The sequence below is a fragment of the Neopsephotus bourkii genome, unplaced genomic scaffold, assembly GCF_033783945.1.
Source record: "Neopsephotus bourkii isolate Nb327-2 ecotype Australia unplaced genomic scaffold, CSIRO-AGI_Nbou_v1 NB_196, whole genome shotgun sequence".
Lineage (NCBI taxonomy): Eukaryota > Metazoa > Chordata > Aves > Psittaciformes > Psittacidae > Neopsephotus > Neopsephotus bourkii.
The window spans coordinates 4737948-4764165 of record NW_026900709.1 but is presented as its reverse complement, the minus strand read 5'-3'; the positions used below and the strand labels follow the sequence as shown (position 1 = coordinate 4764165).

At 40.7% G+C, this 26218-nt stretch overlaps 1 protein-coding gene across 4 annotated transcripts in view; it reads left to right on the top strand.

Moving 5' to 3' along the window:
- Positions 1–26218, top strand: part of SATB2 (SATB homeobox 2) — a 140094-nt gene that overhangs the window by 41074 nt on the left and 72802 nt on the right. For all 4 annotated transcript variants that reach the window (XM_061377486.1, XM_061377495.1, XM_061377479.1 and 1 more), the window contains one exon: positions 25470–25596. In XM_061377486.1, the coding sequence (XP_061233470.1) occupies positions 25470–25596 (127 nt within the window). The remainder of the gene's footprint in view (positions 1–25469; positions 25597–26218) is intronic.

Sequence of the window (26218 nt, the reverse complement as noted above, 5' to 3'; positions counted from 1 at the left end):
TATGTTTTATATGCGTTCATAGGAGTCGAGGGATCTGCCTCATGGATCAAATACAGAAGTTTGCTGTTCACAGAGGAAAGACCTGTTGATTTCAAAAGTGTTCTTTTAAAAGGTGACTTGCTGCATGTGAAGTGATAGTTTCCAGCTAGGTAAGAGATGCCCCAGTCTAGACTAGAGCACATCGGTGAAGGAGTGCAAATCTGGATTTTAGTGGGGAAGCATGATTGATGTACATGACACTCTACTGGAGATGGCCATTTCCCTGATGTAAAGGAAATGTAGATCCAGTTGTAGCCCTGTTAGTGCCACATAACCAAAGAGGATGCCATAGTGCTGCAGTTCCCTTGTGGTGACTTTTGGAGGAACCTTGAAGAAATCCCCCTTGCTGCCCCTAAAGCATAACCAGTAGGTATTCTCTGTAAACAACTGAGTATTTACCAGTATAAACTGATATATTACTTTCAGAATTGAACATTATGACTATGGCAGAATTTAGTAGAAACTAGCAGTTATTAAAGATTTGTTTTTTGTAACTGCTCTGCATGGGTTTTATTCTGTCATTGAAAATTTAAAATGGTTTATAGTAAATTTACTGTTAGTACTAAACTGTGTCAGTGTTGGTGTCAAGACTGTTCAAATGTTACCCAATATCTATTTAACCAGATTAGATTAAACCCTATTATAATATTTAGTGCAAGTAGATTGTCCATAAAGGAATGAATTAATACTCTAGTGACCTTTTGAGGGTTTAATTAATAAATTTATCACAAGGATTAGTTTGGTATTGTATAATAGAGATGTTATTTTATTTATATATCCAGAAGTACTTTTGTTATGAAGTTTATTGTGCAAAGCTGCTTCTGTTAAGCTGATTGTTTTTCTCAGATACTAAAAGATGGATGCCAGATTGTCTAAATCTCAACGTATGTGTGCATTTCTGATTCTTTTTTCTAGAAGGGAGCCCAAAAGGGTAGTATGGCACTTTATAAAGGCAAGCAGGACAGGAATGTAATAGACAGCTTCCATGGTCTGGTTTGAGTGACATGAAATTAAAACTGCAGCATTTTTGGTGAAGTGTGGATTGCACTAGTAAAAACATTTAGGCCTAATAACCCAAAGTGATTTCAATAACAAAGTTAAGGAGTATTTTCATTTACCATAAAAACATGATTTCCCCCCCCCCCCCCTTACCTTTCTGTAGCTATCTAGCAAAATTTCATTTTGCAAGGACTTTTTTGCTTTACAGTTTTGAGTGTGTCTGTACAAGAAAGTGGGGAGGGAGAAAGCAGAAAAGAAGGGAGACAGCCAACGGAGCAAGTGGTGTTTGTAATAGTAACTTTATGTCTCTGTGAGGGACAGCAGTGTGATTTTTTTGGTAGTGTAAGTAGTACCTGTCTGACTCTTCCCTCTTGCTGAAGTGAGGTTGAGATGGAGTTGTAGGTACAGCTTTAGTACTGCTGAGGCACTGTGGTGCCCTATGGTCACCACATGGATTCTGTGGAAGGAGGAGCTGTTACAGAACAAAGTTGCTGTCAAACGTCTTCAAGGCTTCTGCATCCTTCTCTTCATCTGTGTTTCTTGACATAAACTCTGGCTTTGCATGTAAATTCGAGGGAGACGGAGAAGTCTTAGCTGCAGATGGAAAAAAAACCCTAGTGTCTTGATATTTTAAAAAATCCAGAATTAGAAGGAGATAAATTTATGTAGCCTTTGCACCATAATAATGTGGAAAGACCTGACACAGAGCCATAAGGCTTTTTTCACAGATTCAGTTGTCTGGAAATTGTGCAATGCTGTTTAAATGGAATGACTTTTAACAGATCGCAATACGTTAAAAAAGAGATCAGAATTCCTGTTTTCACCAAGGATTACATGATGGCAGTGCTAACTCCAGTTAACAGACAGTGTGCGCTTTGTTTCCTTAGAGTGCTTAGCATTTTGTCTAGATTTTATCTGGCCATATATCCAGGCAGTGGGTATGGATGCAATTGAACTGTATTTAGGACTATTAAAACCATCCTGCATTCTGTATGGCAAGATGTATATCTGAATTTGCATATGAAGCAATGTAGCTGTAGCATGTGTATCTTGTGTATCCCCTAGTCCACATCGTTAGGTGCAAAATGTAATTGGTTTATTATAAACCAACTTCTTATATCAGCATAGCATTTGTCTTTTATAAAACCTACAGTTTTTTCCCCAGAGCACCCAGAGGTGCAGTTAACAGGAAGGAAGATGGAATATGTCCTAATTTTGGCATGGATTGTTGGCCCATTGGTCAGGCCTTGTAGCAACGTTTCCACAGGGGAAGGCTGGTCCTGGTTTCCCTTGAACTCATACACCTACTGAATGTCTTTTTACATCCAGCTAGTTGTGTGATGTAGTATTTAGGAGGAAGAAACTGCTGTCTGATGCAAGGAGTGATGAGTTTAAATCTGGAAGCAAGAAAAAAATCCCTTCTTTCTGTGCTTGCTGGACTAAGTCTTTTATATAACATGCCTTATAGAAAAAGGGCTACGTTTGTACAGAAGGAGGTGCCAGAATGCTAATAGAAGTATAGCAGCTCATCTGATGGGTGGGACAGAAATCTGCATGCTATCCAGAAAAAAAATTAACCCTGTGTGGGAGTAGAATACCTACTGTTGTTAATTCTTGACGTTCTCTTTCTCATACTTCTTGATGAGGGGAGCTTCAGCTTCTCTTTAAAAATTCAGTTTATACAGATAAAAAAATAAAATCTTAGAGGATTCCATCAGAAGCTTGTGAGCACGATCCCATCTTTGGCGTAAGAATGTGGAATAGAGGGAATCCAAGCATTTTAATTTGCTGGGAACAAAAGGAAGCGGGTGGGTAACTTTGGGATACAGCTTTGCTCCTTGAAGCACATACTTTGCGGATGTGCAGGCACGTGACAGTGTCATCCTCTGTGTTGGTTTCAAACACGCCTGGGGCCTTCTGTGGCCCTTTGGTTATTTCTGAGCCTTTGGCACAGAGTGCCGGTGGGGGATGTGTGGAGCTGGGGAAATGAGAGAACTAGATATTAGAATTCAGTAGCAGATTTAAATTAAGCAGAAACCTCAGTATGTTATAAACTTGTAAGGCTATATATACACTATGGCATGCGGCTGGACCATAGTCATGCTCAGCAAACCACTGAATATTATAGGACAGTTCATATGTTTTCTAATTCTTCCCAGAAAAAAGAGGATTTCAGTACTGAGTATTATCTTGTTATCCCATTCCTACTATGGGCAATATGAACTTGCAAAAACAGAAGATTAAATATTTCCTTGAAATGACATGTTCTCTTTAACGTCTTACTGATGTTCTGGCAGAACAGCATGTTGATTGGCACGAACTGGGGCTGAAAGTGGCTTAAGGGAGCTAATGGTGTTTAGCAAAGGTTATGAAAAAGCAGTGCTTTCTCTTAGATGACCTATGAAGAGGGAGATGGGAAAGAACAAGAAATACTGAAGCCATAAACATGCTTTTAGGATCCAGGAGGAGTCTGAACTGCCAATATAATTTGGGGCTTTGTTTCTTTAGTAGGAAGAGTTAAGAACAGAAGCGAAGAAGCTGGTAGTAGTAGAGATAGTAGAGATAATGTCCTGACCTCTTAAAACTTAAGTGTAAGTGCGTATCTCAGAGTCAAATATCCTTTGCAGTGATGGAAACTTAAATGCAGTGTTCTGGTACCACTGTAAGAAGGCCAAAGCTGAAACCAGAAAGGTTTGTCTTGGTGTGAAGGCCAAGTGAAACGCAAAAATTAAACAGGCATCCAGTTGTGTGATGTGGAGTTCAAAATCATCACATTCAGTGATGTTAGTGCTCATAATTTGTTGGTGTTGTGGCTTCAACAAGGGATTCTTTACAAGACAATTAAGCCATGTTTTAATTTATAGCAGTGTAAATAAAGTCAAATGATTCTGAAGTCAGGGGACTTTTTTATTTGCACTGCAGCAATTGAAGGCAGAGGTTGACTTTTATTTCCAGACGTATCTCAAGCTACATTTCAAACTTGTTTTATATAAAGAAGTAAATAATCTATTGGGAGCATAGGTAACACAGCTTCAGATATGTTTATCTATGGGATCAGTAACCACGATTGATTCTTTGCAGAAAGTTTGTTTGGGGTGTTCCATGCACTTAATTTTTCAGCTGTGTCCCAGTACAGAAAAACAGTACAGCTATTCTGGAGTGAGTTATTTAGCTACAGAAGGGATAGGCCAAAGCCATTTCCCAGCAGTTTTCCTTATATAAAAGCTGTCCATTTGCAGGATATTTTTTGTTTAACAATCTTCAAAGTTAATTTGATTGTTTTCATAATGCATTGTCAAAGCTTGGGTTTAGGTTCTTGCTTGCTTATGTGAATACCTGAGACACAGTGACATAGACTGTGGCAACAAAATAGAAATTACTCACAGGAATCTTCCTGCCTTTATAGTCATGGAGAAGGATGACTTGTGTCCTCAGAGGACAGAAGTGTGTGACTCTAGGCTGTAAGTGGGGTGGCACGTTTTTTTTGATATATGTAAGTTTTGACATGGTTTCATTTACTTTCCTTAAGACTGGAGGAAAAAGAAAGCTGCAGAGAGTAGGGAGACATGTGAAGCCTTAGGTTAGGAGCCTTACAGTAGGTTGTGGTGTTGCTTTAGTTGTGTTTGTGTGTGCCTCTGTGTTTTTGACCAATGGTGAGGATGGCAAATACCCACCTTTTTGGCAGGGTGCAGCTGCCAAGGAGAAACTGGTCTTTAGCTTGACTAATACGTATGTGTATGTAGGAAAATTTTAAAAGAAGGGGAAAATATTTGTTAATTTGAACTATTTGTGGTTGAAATAACATAAACACTTGGATGTAATAAGAGAAATAGAGTAACTTTTTGTTTTCAGAGAGCTTGTTAGACATATTACTTGAACTTCATGTATTTTGTAGAGGTTATTTCTGTGTGAGGTTTTAACGTAAAAGCAGTGTTCCCTGTCTGACTGCATCCATAAATCAAGATGGTGCCTTCTTTTCTTTGGAACTTAAGGTAAAGATTTTTGGTTTTAAAGCATAAGGTAGTTAGTACTTGTCTGTAGATGTTTTAGTAGTGCACAAACGCACATGATTTTTCTTTGATTAACTTTTTTGCATTTATTAACAAGGTGGTTATGTAGGAACATTCAGCAGCAGCTTTAGAAATTGTGGGAGATTTATGATGTCATATGTTGTCATTACAGCAGTACGTTGCATTGTAAAACTTCAGAGCAACCAACTGCTGTACCACCAAGGTGAATAATGGAGCATTCATTCACTCCCATATCCCAGCATCCAATATTCCACAGGCTCTCTTAAAACAGATATTGTGCCTATAGGAACGTGTAGTGAGAAGTTACGCTTGGGAGGGTGTACTCGAAGTACCGCAAAAGGAGTGGTAGATATTTCAGTTCCCAGAAGTTGTCATGTTAGGACTGCACAAAAGCTAGAGATTCTCTGAGGTAAAAGCTTTTCAGATGGAAGTGGCTGAAAAAAATCTTGGCTAGCTCGTGGGGAGCTTGTGAGAACGAGTACTAGAGGCCAAATGCTGCTCTGTTACACCATCCTACGTCTGGACTAATGCCAAAGACGAGTGCTTTCCCCGCTGAGACTAGACTGGAGGGAGTACAACTCTGAGGGGTCTGAGCAACCAGTGACTCTACTCAAAACCACACATAAAATGAGTTTAGCAATCTTGGACTATTGAACAAAGATTCATTTTATAATGTGACCGCAAAATGCAGCTGAGTTGGTAATGATTGCTTCAAACAGCTCGAGAAACTGAATGAGCAAGGAGGAGTCAGGATTACCCTTAGCCCTACTAAGTGTCCTTGTTGGGCCGGAGGTCAAGGCTTCCCGGTATAGCTTTTGCCCGAGGCTGCACAGGCAGGCAGGGGAGGGCTCTGCCTGCAACAGAGACAGACAAAGCTCTCATTCTTCAGTGGTAAATGTGCTTTACCAGCCACCACTGTATACTAACACTTAAAACAAAATTAAAGGAAATGTTAAGTCTGCTGCACATTTCTTGTTCAGGATGTTAACAGCTGTATGGCAAATACATCTATAGTATAGGAGGGAGAGGAAGATACAAGCAAACTTTCACAGCCATCCTTTCATATTTGTAATTACATCCAGGCTTAGTAGCAGTGTCATTTCATTTTGCAGAGGAGCGTGGCAGCCCTTGAAGTGAGATTTGGTGTTCAATCCCACATGGTAGAAAAGGTCCATTGTGCTCTGACCTGCTTTAAAACAAACCATATAAACTGTGTATGTGTGCTCAAAGTCCCCCCTTTTTATAGACAACTGCCATTTGTTGCAGGGGTTGCTATGGCAAAATGGGGCAGAAAATCCTGTCTTGATGTTGAAGCGAAATGCTTAGAAATTGTAAGGAGACAGATTTTGAGAATATAAATTAATTAAATGGCAGTAATTGCATTATTGCACTATCTTGCCAGGGAAATAGCTATTCCTGTGAGAGTCTATTACTGTGTTAGGTCTTGGAGCAGAGTATAATTTTTTGAAAGTGCTTTAGGTTTTCCAAATCTGTCTTTCTGCTTTTATTTAATTCTAACTAGCAGTAAACAGCATCTTAGCCCTGCAAAGGTGGTCATCATCCTGCTTGCTTGAGTTGTTAAAGCTGTAAGAAGACTGAATAAGCATTTACACTTTGGGCCTAAATTGTCAGAAGTAAATAACTATAGCCTCACCAGTCTGGCTCAAGTAGCTGCCTGACAGCTTGCCTCACTGGAATCAGTGTCTTTGGATTGGGGCAGGAAACATTAGGCTTCTTCCAGAGCTTCCAGTCCTACAGCTCCTTGTGTGCCTTTTGCTCCTTGATTGCTGGAGGTGCAAAGTGTCAGGCAGGTAGGAGACTTCTGTGGTATCTTTCTTCATTTGAAATGAAATTAGAAACTCCAAGGCTGTTTTGTGTTGCTTGCCTTATTCCCCACCCCCCCCCCCCCTCCACCCTGTGTCTTGACTACTTAATGCTTCTGACTTTATTGTAATTGTATCCTTCTTCAAATCTCCACTGGAAGGATGAAGCGTATACTTCGGAAACAGAACTGGTAGCCTGGATGCCACCTAGCATATTTTCAGTCCAATTAGGAAAGCTGCTTGGAACTATTTTTTCCTTTTAATGCTGAAAACAGGCAGTTCTATATCTTTACATCTGTAATAGTTGCTGGTTCGAGTATTTCCTTTTAAGTAGGACTATATTATGAACCTTTGATAATGTTTGGAGAGAAATGAAGTCTAAAATGCCCACTTCCTGCATCTGAAAGAGAAAGTCAATTTTAAAAAGAGAAAGAGATCACACCACTACATATAAGAGAAATGAAAAAATGGTTTTTGTAAATAGGTTACCTTGGACCAGGAAGAGCCTTACTCAATTGACCCAGTGGTTTAAGTCCTGTCTTTAGCTGTACTTCAGGGATCTTTGGTCTTTGCTCAGTTGATCGGTGACTGTAAGAAAATCACCCTTTCCAGTGAGCAACTAGAGTAACAAGTGTACCACTTACTCCAAGTGCTGCAGAGCAGCTCTTACTGCTTTGCAAGAAGGTGCCCTCAATAGAAAAAACAAGCAGCCAGCCATGTCCACACTTGCTCCCTCCCTGGCAGTGTTCAAGGCCAGGCTGGATGGGGCTTTGAGCAGCCTGGTCTAGTGGAAGGTTTCCCTGCCTGTGGTAGAGGGTGGAACCAGATGATCTCTAAGGTCACCAACTCACACCATCCTGTGATTCAATGAATCAGCCTCTAGTTGTCTGAATGTGGGCACAGATCAATGACTCTGTGTTGACTATGCCGGTATTGCTGAGCTTATGAATTGACCATCTGCTGTCTGCTTTTGTGTGCCCATTAAGAATGGGACAGCAAGAGCATGTCAATAGCCTAGGATTAATACCTACAACATTCAGGAACTTTGAGGCTTCTCAGTTTTGCTACTGCTTATTTGTCTTCAAGAAGTCCTATTTGGCTGCGCTACTAGTAAAGCAGCTGTTGTGCTGACGAAGGAAGGTAAATATGTGCTTCTGTCTAACTTCCAGAGTCCACTTCAGTGCATTGAGAGTGTCATTTTGTATGTTCCCTTTGGGTTCCTGAGTAGGCAGTAGATTGTACAACGCATCCAAGGAATAGAATGGAATGTAACAACGCTTCTGCATTGCGGATTGAATTTGATATGTTTGGGAGAGGGACCAGCAGCTTCCCAAATGGGAATTTAAAAAAAAAAAGAGAAATATAAAAATGTTTATAACTAGCTCAAGTCATCATCCTCATCTGGAATGGGCGAAGTCTAATTCAAGATGCTTTTCGTGCCAGTATTTGCCAGCCACCTCTTAGATTAAGGCATTTGTAAGCGATTCAAGAGTTGAACTCTGTGTTAGAAAAAGAAAGGCACTTGTGGAATATCATTAAAAGCTAAGCCAAGTTTTTTCCCATTTAATATTACTTACTTGAATCCACTGTCTTTCCTAGTATTTTGTACAGCATCATTGTTTTTTGTTATGTGTATCATTATCAAGTTGAGAGGTTTTTCACCGCATTACTGAATTAAAATGATCTCATGTTCAAGGCTAAAATTAAGGAGTTTTGAAAACCTGGGTTTTCTGACTGTCACTAGTATAGAGATTAGATATAGACGACTGAATGCTTTGAAAGGGAGCTTTGTATCACTCATTGGCTTTTGTTATCTTCCTAAAAATGACAGAGAATCAAATAATTTTAAAAATATAAAAAAGGTTAATTGAAAACTACTTTCCCATACATGTTGCAGTCCTTCCTTATGGGTAAACACATGCATAAAACATTGTAACTACACCCACAACATTCATTCTTATTGGATGAATAAGCTTTTTTTATATACTAACTCTGCATGGTAAGTGAATAATTTCTATCTTAAATTCTACATTTTTCCTCTGTGGTTACAACCAAAATTATACAGATTCCCTGTGTGGAATTATATCCCAAGCTGCTTTCCCCCAAGGTATTTTTAAACTTTTTGCCTAAATGATGTGCATTATTTTAATTACAGCACGTAACAATTATCTGGAAGCTCTTGGTTATTATGTCAGTCCAAGGTGCCACTTAAGTCCTTTTCTTCTCACAATTAACAAAATAATAATTGTTTCAAAGGCGGGCAGGGATATGAGGACCCCAATCAAATCCTAGCAGGCATGTCATTATCGTAGCAGGGGAAAGCAAAGGAGCAGGTCCCTCCCTGGGTGAAAGCATTGGGAAGAAACGGGCGGTTGTATTTGTTTTGGCAGACTGAAGCTGTTGTGAGCCCAGAGTCCTAGCCAAAACCAAGTGAGCTTTGAGTTGACTTGAGCCATTTCTCAAATGTTTTCGTGAACTCTCACTTTTATTTTATTTCTTTGTTTTAATTCCCCATATTGTTTTAATTATGCTTCTCAGTGCTGGGAACATCACACCACATCTTCCGTGTTTCGCCATTATTTGTGGAAGGATTTCTCATTAGCTAATAGCCATCATTGTAAAAATCCTTCATTGGTTGGGGTAAAATCTGAGCTCAGATGTGTGATCACATAAGGGAAAATTCCGTGGAGACTCGGAGTGGAATGAAGCCCCCTCCTTAATACTTTTGTCTAACATATGTCACTGTATTAAAAATAATTACTTTGGTTCCTTAGAGGGGAAGAGGAAGGGTTTTTTTTAAACTTGGAATTCTGTGTTGGGTAGGCAAATAAACTCGTGAGATTGCTTTCCTTTGAAAAGGATATCTTAAATGGTACCTTTTCCTTGAATGTTGGCCAGTTTAATTTAGATTATTGCTTCTGACAATTAACCTCGTGTTGGGCTGCACTTGTCTCATTAGCAATGTGGCGGGTGATGAACTTGGATTCATGAGGGCTCAGCCCTCACCTGGGAAGCTCACCCGCCAGGTCTGTGCCACTGCTCTGAAAACCAGCAAATCTGTGTAAAAGCTGCCCATGGAGGGCTTGGGGATTAAACAAATGTATTGGAAGTCTCATCAAATTCATTTAATAGTTTTGCTGGGAGGGAAGGTTAAACAGCAGAGGAGGCATGGGCATGAGGTTTAAAAATACATTGGTTCAAGGTGATCTGGTTTTGATATTTTACTATTTTCAACTTCTTCTACTTTGAGGCAGAATTTCTCCTTCAAAATTTATCTGCTTTAAAAGCAAGATTTTAAATAGAAAAGGAATAGAGTGATGGGGAGGAAGGATAGGGGTAAATAATGAAATAATACAGTTCTTAGATTCTGTTTGAATGTAATACTTCATCTGCCAGGAAATGATCACTTGATTTGTTTTTCATTTAAGCAAAAACAGTTACGCAAGTTGTGGTTTTAAGAACCAATTCTCCCCCTTTCGTCTTCTAGTTTTTATCCACTGAAGCAAAATATCTATTGCTTCCACAATTTACTGATCTGTGTTACACAGGGACTATTCAGAAATGATGTTGTCTTTTGGTCGTGATTTGATGAACAAAAAGATTGAAGATAATTTTCTGCAATAGAAATAATGCCTTTACCAACATTGTGTAGTTGAAGGCTCCTCATCTAAACATCATCAGAGAATAACTACTAATGTTCAAACCCCAAGATGAAACTGAGAGATTTCTGGCATTACTAGGAGAAAAAAATGAAAAAACACTTTTTTTCCCCCAGTTTTCTTCTTTTTATTTTTATTTTTTTTTCATTTCTCGGTTATCCCAACACACTGTGTGTCTGTGTCTAGATACATATCAACTGTGTAGTGTCCAGAGTTACTACACATACGTGTATCTTTGTATGCAGGAGTGGGGGGCAAGTGTTAGTTTCTTTGAGTGTTTTATTTTTTCCTTTTAATTTAAATTCACTTTGCATTTTATTGTATCAGCTCTCTACAAGTACTTGACTACTTTAGCTGTGAAAATCAGTAAGGGGAGCATGATTTAAACTGTCTGCTCTGTTCTCTCCCATTATGTGGCAGTGCATATATTTGCAGCCACTTAAAAAGGTATTATACATGTTATTTAGAAATAGTTATTCCATTAAATATTTAATAATGTATACATGAAAACTGATCCAGAAGAGAGTATATGAAAAAGATTTTCTTTGGCAGCAAAGTGGGTTATTTTAGTAGGAAAATGAAATCTTTTTTTTTTCTCCTTGACTGCAGGGAGAGATGGGTCTGTGCAGCTGGCCTGTTAAATGTATAGCCCATATGTGCGCAGTGAAGACAGCTAACGCTGAGGTGTGAATGTGACTGGCAGAGATCGCCGTGCCTGCCTGTCCTGTTCCTTTCTCATCTACAAGGGTAGCTTCACCCTGCCCTGAGAGCTTGTGCCTTTGTGTTTCCTGGGCTTCCCTGCCCAGTATGGGCTGAGTGAGTGTGCCAGGTACCCTTGGACACGACTCTTGTGGAGCAAGCATCCCTTGTGCATCCCAGCAGACCAGACCTATGGCAGCCTCTAGTGATCTCCTTCTCTTCTTGTTTATAAATTTGGGTAAAATGCATGGTAAGAACATAGGAAGAAAAGTCATGACTTAAGTTAAAGAGTGTAAGTTGTTGCCTTGGGGTTATGGTTTGCAGCCTGGAGATGTGTTCCTGTAGAACTGGGAGGTGGCTGGCCATCATTCAGAGAGGGGAGCAGCATGGCATGGGCAGGATGAGAAAGGTGACAGTGATGTGGCCCTTGGTGGGTGTGTGAACAGGTACTGACCAGCAGAGCTGCTTGCTATGAGGGATTCTTATCCAGAGGTGAAACTATCTTATGGACTGTGATGAATCTGAGCTCTTATTTTAGCAGGAAATTAATATATTTGCAGGCTAAAAATTAAAACTACTTCCATTGTACAGAAGGAGGCTTAGAGGACTGGCAACGAGTCTTGGGACCATTTTCTATCTGGGGCAGTTGTTTTGGAGGGTTCTGATATCTCACTGAGGCTGAGGAAGAATGTGCATCACTCTTGCCTATCAGCCTGTCAAGTCTACCCGTCTCTTGTGAGATAATGGGAAATTCCTTTTCCCCGACTGGTAGTAAAAACCTCAGCCATGATAATAGCATAATTTTGCAGTTTTACCAAGATTGCTTTAGAGTTTTGGTTGTGACGTTCAATATTTTCCTTCAATATAAAAATTACTCAAAGGATGCTTTGGGTATGACATTCCTTTTATTTAAATAAGGCACACGCAGGCATGCAACACAGCTAATGCAATATGAAGTCTTTTGTACACTGCATACCTGGATAAAAGCTGTCTTAAGTACTTAATGTCTTGAAACCGGCACGTGCATTTCATTCCTTTTTGTAAGAAGCTTACATTAGCACAACCTAAAGACAGAGAATTTTCATTACAAACTGTTATATTGCTTTCTATAAATTAAAAGTATTCTTAAGATCTTTCAGGATGAGGTGTCACCAGATCTTCAGCAGTTCTCTTCTTTGGCCATGCAATGGGAAGTATTTCACCCCAGAGGAACAAGAGGTAACACCTCAGAGGTTACATCTACACCACAGTTGTGACTGGTCACACTGGCTGGGACTCTTAGTGCATGAGCTCTTACAGTGAGTTATTCTGTGATAAACTGTAAACCAGAGCCATCACCAGGGGAACAGCAAAGCTGTTTTAATGCCGACAGGCTCCTCTGGATTTTCATCCACCGTAAGCTCCAATGTGAAATGGAGAAAGGAGGCAGTGTTTTTTTCCAGGTGGACATGCATTACAATGAATGCTTGGTCCTCACTTAGAGTGCTGCCCATCAAAAAGATGGGCAGAAAAGCTGAACTGCCTCTACTCAGAGAACTACAGACCTGAAGAGGTGCTGGAGTATCCTATTGTGGTGGGTGTGTTACATCACCTCTTTACTCCACATACTTTTTTTTTTTTACTGATTAGAAAAAGAAGATATTTCAAATGGTTTTGAAGTTTGAATTATTTCAGTATTTTAACCATCTCAGACTTCTGGGATAATTCTTTAGTAATAAAGTTTCTATTCAGAAGGTCTTTATTTCTTTGCAGTTTATGCCTGTCTTAAGACCTGCAGTATGAAACAACCAATAATACTTCATGTCTCCAAATGAACAACAGACTTTGGGGGAGTAAAATAGGCTTTCATTAAGATGCAGATACCCACAGTGCAACCCACGTCCCACCACCTGAGTGAGTGCCAAGAGCAGGGAATAGTTACTGGCTTTGGGAAATGACTGTGTCGGCAGAAACCAGATTGAGGCTTTTCCTCCAGGGTGACCTTTGAAATCAATCAGGTTGTGAAAACGATAAACCTCCCAACGCTGCCTCTTTGTGTTGCTTTTCCTGTGCTGGTGGTGCTCCCTTGGTGCTGAGGTTTACTCTGGTTCCCTGGGTGAGCAGGGAGAGGAGAATACATCTGGATTACTGTAGGGTCATTCTGCCTATTCTTTTGGGGATGCATGTGCATGCAGTGTCTTCATCTTCCTACATAAGACTTTGGGAAGTACTGTTATTTATATCTTATTATCTCCTTCACTATGATGTTATTAGTTGAAATCCCTAGTCAGTTACTGTGTATTTGTGGTACAGAGGAGAATACTGGCAGCAGTACAGGTTATACCTTATGCTGAAATAGCATCTTTGGTAGATTCCAGAGATTTTCCAGTATTGGCACCATGTTCTCAATCAGGCACCATCTCAGTGTATCTTTATTTAATGATATTCCTCAGAGCTGCAAATGGGTCTCTGGATTCCTTTTCTGCTCATACATATGTAGAAGTTGTGCATATGTGGGTCCAAGACACCTGGGGCTTTGGGAGATGATTAGAAATGACAGTCTTTTCTCCCTTTATCACCATTTTAGCTCTTTGCATTGGAATCTGAGATAGAATTTTGGAAAGAAGAAGATTGAAATGGTGAGAGCACTGAGCTCTGGAGGAATAGGATTCTGGTACACGGGAGTGTACCCAGGGCAGTGCTCATACCCCTGTGCTCAGCATTTGTGAGGCAACACCTCGAATAATATGTTCAGTTCTGGACCTCTTACTACAAGAGAGATAACTGAGGTGCTGGAGTGGGTCCAGAAGAGAGCAACAAAGCTGGTGAAGGGTCTGGAGAGTAACTCTTAAGCAGAATGGCTAAGGGAACTAGAGTTGTTCAGTCTGGAAAAGAGAAAGCTCTGGGGGGACCTTATTGCTCTCTACACCTACCTGAAAAGAAGATGAGAGGTAGGGGTCGGTCTCTTCTCCCAAGTAACAAGTGAGGTAATGGCCTCAAGCTGTAGCAGGGGAGGTTTAGGCTGGATATTAGGAAATAGTTCTTCACAGAGAGGATGATCAGGTATTGGAACAGGCTGCCCAGGGAAGTGATGGAGTCACTGTCCCTGGAAGTATTCACAAACCGTGTAAATGAGGCCCTCAGTGATACGGTTTACTGATGGCATTGGCAGTCCTGGAGTAATGGTTGGACTTGATGATCGTAAAGGTCTTTTCCAACCTACTTGATTCTATGATTCTGTGGTTTAGTACAGAAGTGTTGGTATTAAGCAGCAGTTTCTTTTGCCAGAAGGCACATCACTGGGGCTGTTGTGGTAACCTGCCTCTTAAGGTAGTGCCACAGGAGAAAAAACAATGAGGCCTGGGAGTGCTGGTGTGCTGCCTTCCAGCTCTGTAGGTTGAGAAGCACTGTGAGCTACTTACTGGAGGCTGGATCTCAGGAGGTACTAGAGCTTTCCACCATCTCATGAGGGTATTTGCAGTGCTACCAATGCTTGAGACTATTGAGTCATGCAGTGTCTGATGGTGTCCCTGAAAATCCTTCACTGGTTTTTGCTGGGATAGAGTGAATTCTCTTCATAGCAACTCCACAATTTCTACATGCTGTGATTACATGAGAATCCTACGTGCAGTGTAAAGACACAGTAAACTTCTGGGAACACTTAAAAGCATGGTGGTGTGTGCTGCAGACCTCCTCAGAAAGTGAATCTCTTTCCAGTTTTTGCCATGTGCGCAGAAATTTACCATTCAAATTAAAATATAGTTCTTTCTATCTTTCAGTCTTTTATTCACAAACTGACTAATGTGAAGATGAAAATGCTAACAGGATCAAAAAAAGGATCTGGCTTTGTAAGAAAATAGGCTCAGTTCTAGGAAGGTGTGGGCTAAGAAAACAAATCTGGGTTCATCTCAGCATAATGTGGGCTCATCCACAGTACAAGGGAAAATTGTTTTTTCTGAGTCTGGTAACAGTTCCTGCTTGCTCTGAGTCATCTCCTCTAGTGGTGAAGGAGTCTTTTTTTTTCTCTTTGTTTTCTGTTGATAGGAAATGTACCACCAGTAACCAGCAAAGCTTTATTTAGACTTGTCAGAAAGGCAGAGTTGTTTTGCTCTTCCTGGGTAGAAGAGAGGAAGATGAGGAGCCTGAGAATCAGGTTATCAACTGAAACGGTGTCAGCCAAGGGAAAAATTGTATTGAACTTAATTGAATGTGCTTGATTTTACAGCACTGCCCGAATTACGGACTGAGATTATTAAAACATTATTTTGAAAAGAAAAATCGCAACCTTAAAGATACTGTGTCTCTCTCTAGTAGATTTGTAAGGAAAGGGTAAGGTTTGATCTGTTGCCTTTTACCTATTTGTGAGCTGTAAGGGACACCTGAACCTAAAGCTTAGCAAACAAACCCCCAGTCTTCAGTCTATTGCATATTCTTAAATATATGTGTGCATGTACATTTACAGATGGATAATTCTATTTCCTTATAATTTTTAAATATAAAAATGCTAGAACACAAGTCTTGCCTCTTTTGTTAGCTGCTTCATGGTGAATCTAGTTGTTAACTGAATGTAATTAAAGGTACTAGGATTGAGCCTATGGAAATCGTGTAGTCTTGAATGGATCTGGATATGCTCTTGCAATAAGGCAGCTACAGAGAGCAGAGGGCTTCTGAGTCAAGTTTCAGAGGTAACAGCAACCCTATCTTCACACTTACGTTGAATTAGTGTCAGTAGTTGTTGTTTGGGTGGACCACTCCCCAGAGAAGTCCTTAACCCCTCTCTTTCCTCAGCAATGCATGTTTTGCTGTTCTGCTAGTTAGCCTCTGGCCTGCTAGTTCTTCCCATATTCGTGCTTTTTTTCATGGAAGTCAAGAACTGAATGGTGGGAGGAAAGAAAATGCAGAAGGCAAGCCAAAAGTAGTAATTTAGTAGTGACAAAACGTTCTGCTAGTCTTTGTACACAGTGTAAGGAAAACCCCAGAAGACACACATTTTAAACTAAAGAGATTAAGCTGTTGAAGTGAATAGGCCAGAATATGAAACTGCATTCAGTTTAGGGGTTGGTTTGTTCAGCACAGTGTGCTGTGTGTCCTTATTTCCCTTTGGACTTGACACCCATGAATTTTCAAATCTACTTACAGTTAACTCAGCACAAAGATAGTTGGCTACTGTATGTCTGCAGACTGAGCCAGACTTTATGTGCTCCATGTAGTGTGTTACTGTGAGTAGGCAGGATATTCAGATTCATACAAGGCCAAACAATGTCTGTAGGCTTAATTCTAAGCCTATTAGCCCCTACAATGCCATATTAGCAATGCTCTTTTGGAACCTTTAAAATGTGTATTATGTATTCAGTTGCAATGCCATGTTACTGTGCTTTTTTCCTGCTCAGTGGACTCTTTCTGTGTGAAGCTTATAGGCTATCATTGAAGCTGGATGAATTAAAGGAGCTTGGGGAACTGGCATCTTTTTAAAAACAGATACAGGTTTTTCTCCAAAGAAGGAAAACATCTACCTCTCCCTCTCTTCTCCATTCAAAAACATCACAATATAAATCCAAGAAAGGCTTCTGGAGGGTGGGGACCAAAGGCTGTCTGCCCAAATGCCTTGCTCTCTTTGCTGGAGGTGTTGTGAGGCAGGCTGTATCAGTGGCGTTGGACTAGCTGGAAGCTAGTGAAGAAGGCTGGAAAGCAAATGTTTGTGTAAAATTCTGTTTGCTCATGTTAAGCCCTTTGTAAGTCATGAAGTGGCAATACAGTCACTGGGTCCAGAATTTGGGGAAGGTGATCTGGGCCTTTTTTCTTGTGGTTAAAGAAATGTGCAATGGAGAAAAGCACCGCATGTTGAGTACACTTGCATTCACATTCCTTAGCTACTGAAGCAGTTGCACTAAAGCCCCGATATTCTTCCTGTGAGGCTGAGGTGGAAGCATGTTACAGGTCCCCACTAGCAGTATCTGTCTATGTTGGCTCTCTGGGAGGCACTAAATTACAGACAGGAGCTGTGGTCCCAGTGCCAGGCTGGGGGATGGCAGAGAAGCAGCCAGTGTTTTTCCCGAGAACCTGGGACTTACAGAGGCAGCTGCTGTCCAAAGCAAAAGGAACAGTGGTGGTTTAAGATGGCAAAGCAAACCTCCGGGTATGGGAGCTGCTAAGGAATAAGCTCTGATCAGGGAATAGGCTGAGCTGTGATACAAAGGCTTTGGGGGCCACTGCTCCCAGGGAGGAGGCTTTGCTCATGTGCAGCTGAGCGAGCTACAGTGTTCCTAGGATTGGGCTATGATGGATCTTACCATAAGAGTAGGAGTTGTCCAAAAGACAGTAATTTCATGCAAAAATGGGGAAAGTGCCATGCTTTTGGCTTTATGGGAGGATGGTGTTAATAAAGGAGCAGGTGTTTCAACCCTATGGGCATTTGGGCTACTGTTAATAATAACGCTTAGAAAAGTAGCCTTGGTGTGATGGTGCCTCTCAGGAGAGGACAGCCTGGTGGGGGGTAAAGCTGGGCTCCAGGCTGACAGCATTATGAAGGACAACTGCTAAGATCTACTTAATATCCTGGATATATTAAATATCCTACTTAATAGCCTTTTTGTTACGAGTTTTCATGACCAAAAAGACTCATTTCATGCTACAGAAGTGATGCTTAGAGGAGTGGTTCTCTCCCTTCATTCATATATTCTTGCTGAAGCGTTATCCCAAAATGGCAAAAGAAAGATGTTTTGCAGGTCTAAATGTGATTTTCCTCAATGGAGGTAACACTTTTAAAAGTAATACAGAAAATGTAAAAAATACTTGTTTTTGTGATATTTTGTCCCTCCTTTGCTTCGTCACCCTCCTGTTTATTTGTGGTATTCATGTTCTATCATGTAACAGTTTTAAAAATAATCCCCTCAAGTCAATAACATCAACCTATTTTTTCTTTGTTTTTCTTTGTTTCCTCACCCATTATTGGCTGTTTTTTCAAACAGAATAGAGCTTGGAAAATTAAATAAAGACTTTCAAAATAACAAGCTCCAGAAAATTTTATTTAATTTGTGGGTTCATTCTGTTCTCTGTCTCTCTTCCATCCCCCCCCTTTTCTTTTTTTTTTTTTAGAAGTTCTTTATTAATTTAGTCTAGTAACTTAGTGCCCATATTAAATTAATCTAATAAAAGTCAGGGTCCTCACATAACGTTTCCCAAATGTGAAGCAGCATCTATTACATGAGGCACAATCTTTTTACAGTAAAATGTAAACCCGATATGCAGAATTGCAAGGCATCAGACTGTTTGGTGTGTGTTACTTAAGTCAAATACTTCAGTACAGTCATGCTGGAGGAAAGGAATGGGCAACACTAGCATTCAAAAAATTAAAAACTCAAACCAAGCTTCATATATCAAAGCGATTTTCATCTGTGAAAGTACTCTGAAGTTCAGCAATTAAACCTTGTAACACTAACAGTCTTTCTGTTGATAGTTACTTACATCCATGTTTCTATAAACATTTTAATATATACTCACATAAATATCATTTATATAGACTATGCATTTACATGATTATGTAAGTCTGTATTGATACAGATGTGAAAGCTAGAAAAGCTAAATCTGTTTAAATTGACCAGCTCATAGATGTGTTGTTGCACCACAAAACTGCATTCTGTAAACCACCATTGGTACAGATCGTTCGTGACAGCATTTTAAACCAGCAGCAAAGGCCTCCAGCAACAGCAGTAGGAGGAGGTTTGCATTGCAGAGCTTCAGGTAGCTTGGCCATGCCTTTCCCTGGGTGAAGGTCATGCTGTTGTGTGAAGCCTTGAAGCTGCACAGGTCTCATGCACTGGGGTGCAGCGTTTGTCATTCCGGGAGCGTGGGTGTTCCCGCTGATCTGTGGATGTGTACATCACAGTGTAATCACATAGTTTATTCCTGTTCTCTCACTGAATTATTTATTATGGCCTGAAGTGAGGAAGGAGGGAGATTCTTTTGTATTGGCATAAACACAGGATTATGTTCGTGGTGTACTTTCGATCACTAAATCACTGATATGTCAATTGGCATAATGCAGTCTACCTCACAGGGATGTTATGAAGCTCAGTTAATTAATGCTTTTAAAGTGATTTGGGATCCTCTAATGAAAGGTGCTTTAGACGTTCAGGGGAGGATTATGCTGGTTATTTTTCCCTTCTATTACCCCAATAGGTCACAGATAGAAATTCAACAGTATAATATGGGCAACCTGATAGTGATGGGCAAAGGCAGGATAATGTTTTTAGGTTTCCCTAAGAGCTAGAAAAGGCAGCTCAATAATATAATAAAAAAATATTATAATCAGGGTTTAAAAAAAAAAATTCTTCCTGTTGCCGTTTTCTCATTTCTGCTTGAAAAGTCATTGTCTTTGCTGGATTAACAATAATAACTACAAATGTTGTTACAGTTTGATGATACACTACAGCCAAGGTACAGGTTAGAAACACAGGCTGTTATTACGTACCACCGGGTAGTGATTTCCTGCAAACTGATTTATGGATGAATAATTCTATGTACTTGTTACATGGGACAGGCAGTTCTTAATTTCTATAACAAAGCACAGCTGAACAAAGGAAAATTACATGCTATAGCGTAGGGAAAAGGTGGAGGATAAACAGATGCAATCAATGTCACTAGAGCCTACCCATCTTGAAGGGAGAGCTGTCAGTAGTGGCTGGTGGATAAATGGGTTAATAGCTGCAGAAGTGGGGTTTTTATTGAGTGTTTCACTGAGTTTTTGGAGATGTAAAAGGAATCAAAAGTGTTTGGGTGCTAATGCTGATTTCCCTTTAGTTTCTGCTGTGGTGTTAAGATGTTTGAACAAATAGAACTCAGAGCATGGCAGCAAATACTGGTTGTGTTCGTCACTCAGCCTTATGTTTGCAGTTGGTCACTCAGGCTGATCCTGTGATGCAGGAACGTGGGCACTAGGACACCTAGGACAGCCCTGGAACACCACAGCCACGTGAGGCATGGCTCTGATGCAGTGTAACTGCAGATTCAGATGTGCTCAACATATTTTCAAGGTGTAAATGTAGCCCAGAAGATCTTGTGCTGGGTTGGTCACTCCTTATGCCCTTAGCCCATCTGAAGCTCACATAAACATGGTGGTGTTTGATGTGTCTGTACAGGCACATGTTCTTGCCTGAACTGAATGTAACTTGTACTGCCACAGCCTGAAACATTTTAGTGAGCATGGAGCTGTAGTGTAAGAAACAAGCTTTGCACTTCTCCAGTTTCCAGCCTGAGTGTGTCCATCAATCCACTAGGAGAACAATGGTCTGCTTTAACACTTCACCCTGTGTGAGTCTCAGCACACATTTGCTTATGCTGTAGAAAATGAGAGATTTTGGTGTTGTGCATCAGGGATTCAGTTGGTTTGTCTGCTTAGTGTTGGCAAGTGCTTTTCTTAACAAAGTTTGGTAAGGAATCAGTGTCCTCTGCTATCCTTCTTTTTCCCTTTATCCAAAGAGCACAAAATTCCTTCTCTATCCCTCTGTGTACATATTTGGGCAAGTATTACTTGTGATTCATTTTGTAGCTGTCTCCAGAAAAATGTTGAGGTGGGGGTGGTGATGCTGATAGGAAGTTCCAAAGTGTTCTTCATTTGATTCCTTAATTTTAACCCTCACAGAGTAGGATTTTAAATAAAGTTGAGTTAATCCTGCATAACATACATACAAGTATCCATTCAAGATGTACCTCAGGTATGCTTATAATTTGTGAAAGGTGAAATCAGGAGTCTAGCCGTGGCGGGAGATGGGAATACTCTCTGAAGGTAACCAGTGACAGCGTGAGGCATGTTCTGGTACTGTTTGATTTGTTTAACTGCAAAAAGCAATTTGGAAAATGGCAGGCAGTGTCATAGCTAAACTATGAGATACATACTCTAAACCCCAGATGTGGCATTCTTAGAATGAGGGTATTGTGTGGTTATCTGTCCATTTGCAAAGACAAAAGAGGCTCCTAGCCCATACAGGTAAATAATGTTTACTAGGTATTGAGATCAGCCATGAGGTAGTTGGTCAGGGCTTATGTTCAGTGTATTGTTCTACTTTGATTTGCATAGTTATCACATTCTTCTCCAAATGAGCTGCATTTTCAATGAAAGTAAATTGAAAGCACTCTGGGATGGTGGCACACTGTTGGCCACACTGGAACAGCGGCAGTGAATTGCAGTGGTTGTTATGTACGAACCTGACACTTGAGCTTACTGAAGTTTGAAGAATGTTCTGGCATTCTTGTGGGTAAAAGTTGTTACACATATTTTTACTTGGGTTATTCTTTCTTTTCTCCCTATCTGCATTCTGGTGAAGCATTTAGCTTCATACAAAGCCTGTCTGTAGAAGAACACACCATTCAAGAACCAGCAGCCAGCATGGATTAGAGAATCTCTTCTAAAATATGAAGGGGTTGGGGGTGAAATCTTTTGAGACAACTGTTTGGTCTGCTTATTGTCTTTAATTATCTATGTGGCCTGGGCTGTGTTCAGACATTTCTAGATGATTTCCTGAGAGCTGTTCTAGTTCAGCCATTTCTCCAGTCTGTGCAAGCTTTGAAATCTGTTGAACTCTCCCTTCAAAAAGCTCATACAAGAAAAGAGTCTAAAAGGACCATTGACAGAGAAAGGAGAACCAGACTTATTAACAGAGGAGTTTTGTGAACTCATAGAAGATGTGCTTTCAGATTTCCTGAGCAATTTGGTCTGCTGCACATTATCCACACACAATCTTGAGCAAGTCTGGAGCTGACAGAGCAGTGATACTCCTGGAGCAGTAGTACATTAATTAATAACACTGTTAGTGACATCTATGACCATTGCTCATTCCTGTCCCCATTCCATGTCTCAGTTGTGAGAGGACAAAAGGTCAGTCAGACTAGTTAAAATGATTTCCTTAAAGGCCTGAGCTGTACCACTTGGAGTCAATGAGAGGAGCAATAAAAATCAATGATGTGGAACTGACCCCTTGCTACCAGGCTGTTCTCATGTTGGGGTTGCTATAACACTAGAAACACCCAGTCCTCAATGAGAAGGGACCCTTTTACCGGGAAAATTCTGGTTTACTCAGGTTTTACTGTGGAGTCATAGAGTCACAGAATGGTTTGGGTTGGAAGGGACCTTAAAGCTCATCCAGTTGCAGCTCCCTGCCGTGGGCAGGGACACCTTCCATTGGAGCAGGTTGCTCCAAGCTCCGTCCAACGTGGTGCTGAACACTGCCAGGGATGGGGCAGCCACAGCTTCTATGGGCACCCTGTGCCAGTCTCACCACCTTCACAGGAAAGAGCTTCTTCCTAATGTCTAATCTAAATCTCTCCTCTGTCATCTTAAAACCGTTGCCCCTTGTCCTGTCATTACATCCTCTTGTAAAAAGTGCCTCTCCAGATTTCTGGTAGACCCCTTTTAGGTATTAGAAGGCTGCTATAAGGTCTCCCCTGAGTCACTCAGAGATGTCGCTTGCTCGACAAGCTGGCATCCTCTTCCCATATGCAACCCAAGAGTTGCTTTAAGTACAGTGCCATGAAATAAACCACCTGTGAAGTCTGCTGGGAAGCTGGATGGAAACCATGGCTTCTGGCTATCATTTGGACCAGCTTAATGTGCTCTGGAAAAGAATTTCACACGTCATATCAGACCGGCTGAAAAAACAGCGTACATCAGCAGTGCTGCAACGCGGAGTAAAGGACTCGCAGCAGGTGCTAACGTGCAGAGGCACCGAGCATTATGGTAACACCTGTGTTTGTCTAAATCCAGCCAAAACAATTTCCTCTCCAGTTGTAGGGGAGGATTAGAAAAAAGAAATAAAACCCACCTCACTTCCAGTAGTAGCAGACGTTTCCAGTAGAGCTATTTGGGTAGGATTTCCCGTGGTGCACGCTGGCTGTGCTGTGGTGTTCCCCTATAAACCCTTCTTAGTTTGGGGACACCTTTGGTAACTTCGTTGACCCCGCGACCATCTCTGTCTCCTGCCAGCATTGCCAGGCCCGAGCAGTTGCAGATGGTGTGCTCTTCGAGTGCTTTCCTTAATTGAATGAAAAATAAAGCCTCTTGTAAAATATTACCAATTTAGATGTGACTTATGGGGCACATATGATGCTTATTTTTTCAATTACATGAGAACTTGGCGTGGTTAAACATAGGAAGCCAAGTGTTCTGTGAAGCTGGTATAGATTTCTGGATTTTTAGGTGATTTTTGCTTTAAATTATTATATAGCAGAAGGGGGTGAAGGAAGTCAGCAGCTAAACTGTGTTTTCCCAGCATGTATTACACTCGGTGGACCCTTGATGCTCATTTCATGACTAATATATGCTGTACTATATGCATTTCTTGTTGTCACCAGAGATAACATTAAGTAAACTATCCCCTTAAGAAAAACAGCTTTTCTTGGCAAGTGGAATATGACTCAAGGAGCCAGCACTGGAGACATACGGTGCTGTGAATGAGTGCTGTGTGTTACTTTACTGGATCTGAGTCCAGGCACTATTTATACTGCAGCATATTCAGCACCAGATTGTTAAATCTTAATACTGAAACAGTGCATCATTTAAATGTTTTTGTTCTGTTTATGTCCCATTTTCAAGCATTGGATATCAAGCAGCACTTACTAACTTTTTGTTTCATTTGGACAAGATCTCCCCTTGCCAAACGCCTTCTAATGGCCTGTTGAAATATTAGCCCGTCTGTACCAGCATGTTACAGTGAAACTTTGTGCCACTGGGGATGACTTAGGTCACTTCCAGCTTCTTTCAGTGTGTGATGATAGAATACCTTGCAAAGCAATATGTCAGTGGTAAATGCAAAGACTGAAGTTCTACAGAAAAGGAGTTGTACTAAAATTACTTTCTCTTCAACCTGTATAGGAATGGGGGGAAAATATTCTGTAGCAGGTTAATTCATGGGCTCATAAGCATTGTGTTCTGTTACTGTCTCGGTGCAAGAAGCTTTTTTTCAGTGTTTCAAGGTGGTACTTATGATCATATTTGGGAGATCAGGATGAAAAGCTTTTGCAATTTATTTCAGTTTGATTACTTGCAGAACTGGCGAATAGCTGGGAGGAGAAAGTGAGGAGAGGGTTGAAGTTTCTTGACATCACAGTGTCTTTCCAGATATGCAAAGAGGTTTCTCAGAGCTTGTGTTATCACAGAGGAAGTAGTTTTCATATGTATTAGTGTGTTAGTGTATTTTTGGCAGTAGTGTTTACAGATGGTGTTGCTGAAGATCAAAAAGTAAATAAGCAAACCTTAAAAGGCATCAGTTTAAATGGGAGAAAAGAGAAAAGGTTACTGGTGTCTTGTAAGGTGGTGCTGAGAAAAGTTATGTGAGCAGAAGAGTGAGGCACTGGGAACACAGTGGAGGAGGGAATAGAAGCAGTAGTTGGCAAGCAGAAAAAGGCTGAACCACTTTGCTCTCATGTAAGATGGCACTGTGGGTTTCTTTGTTTGGCATCTTCCTGGAAGTCATTCCTGGTATTAGTCATTGTTTTTGGTGTGGGTGGGCCCTCTGCAATTGTCTAAATAGAAATAATACCTCTGCACCAAATGGTTTCCCATCCAAGTTGACAGTGTGACAAGCTCATACAAGAGGTGATGATCCCTGTTAAAGAATGAACAGAAGTAGAAATAGAACTTACAGCATTCTCCCCCGCCCCCAAAATGCTATTTTGGATCTGTGGTCAGCTTCTTGCAGTTGTTTTTTTTTCCACAAAGAAAAGCAACTGTCTGCATGGTGCAACTTGTAGCTGGGAGTGAACTCTTCCTACTTGGTGGATTTCCAGTGCTATCCATCCACACTGGGAATAGTACCGTGCTTAGATTGTAACTGTGTGCTGAAAGCCCACACATAGGAATTTTCCTCTTCAAGTCAAAACTAATGCATTTATTTACTGAAGGGTTTTGTAGACTGCAAAATTGGGACTACAGAATATTTAAAGCTTGTTCTAACTTAGAGAACTAGGCTTTAGTGGGATGACGAAAGATGTGAAGGGAGGAAGCCTCCTGTGCTTCCTTGAAGTAATTTAAGAGCCAGAAACATGTCAGCAGCTCTCTGCTAAGCATTTAAAAGCTATTCCTACTCTTCTCTATTGTTTGCTTCAGGAGTCAGTACAGCACATCTTTCTGAGCAAGACTGCATTAAACCTCAAGGCAGATCATGAATTTCATGAGCAAACAAGCTTATCAAAGTGTTTAGTAAATGGCTGGTAAAATATAAAATATAATTTTTTTGTTTCCTTCTCAGGAATAATCAAGCTTGGGAGGTGGAATCCCCTCCCTCTCAGTTATGTGACTGATGCACCAGATGCGACAGTAGCCGACATGCTACAAGATGTCTATCATGTTGTGACATTGAAAATCCAATTACAAAGGTGGGTGTTTCTGAACATCTGTCCTTCTCTATTCTCTGAGCTGCTCTGCCGATTACAGCATTACTACAGAGATTAGCACATCCTGTCTTCATTAATTTCTGGTCTTTTGATGAAATGAAAAGAAAAATTAAGAGAATGGTGGGTCACCTGCAGCTTTTTGCTGCATGTTTTAACTGATCTGTATGGTTTTTAAAGGAGCAACGTGGTCGTAGGGAGGGGAGGGCCAGCAACTCAATTAAGTACAGATATGGGGCCTTTAAAGGCAGACCTTTCCACAATTCCTAATTTAATGGGTTATTGAGGCCTTATTGCATCAAAACAACAAACTTGCCTTTTTTTTAGGACTGCATTGTGAGAATCCAGGTCTTCCTTGTGGGGAGGAGGGGAGCTTTTTGACTTTTCTTTTTTCTCCAGTGGCCTTCCCAGTGGAAAGGCAAGAAGATGAGGAAGGGATGTGTTACTACATATTTTCCTTCCTGCTAGTTCTGATTAGCAAAGCAAAAGCTCCTGATGCTTTTACACTTACGTGCCCCCACCCACCCCACTTCTTTTTCTCTCCCTTTCTGTCTATTGACCTTCAAAAGAGTCCTCAAATAGTTACTGATGTCGGCATAAGGAGTTG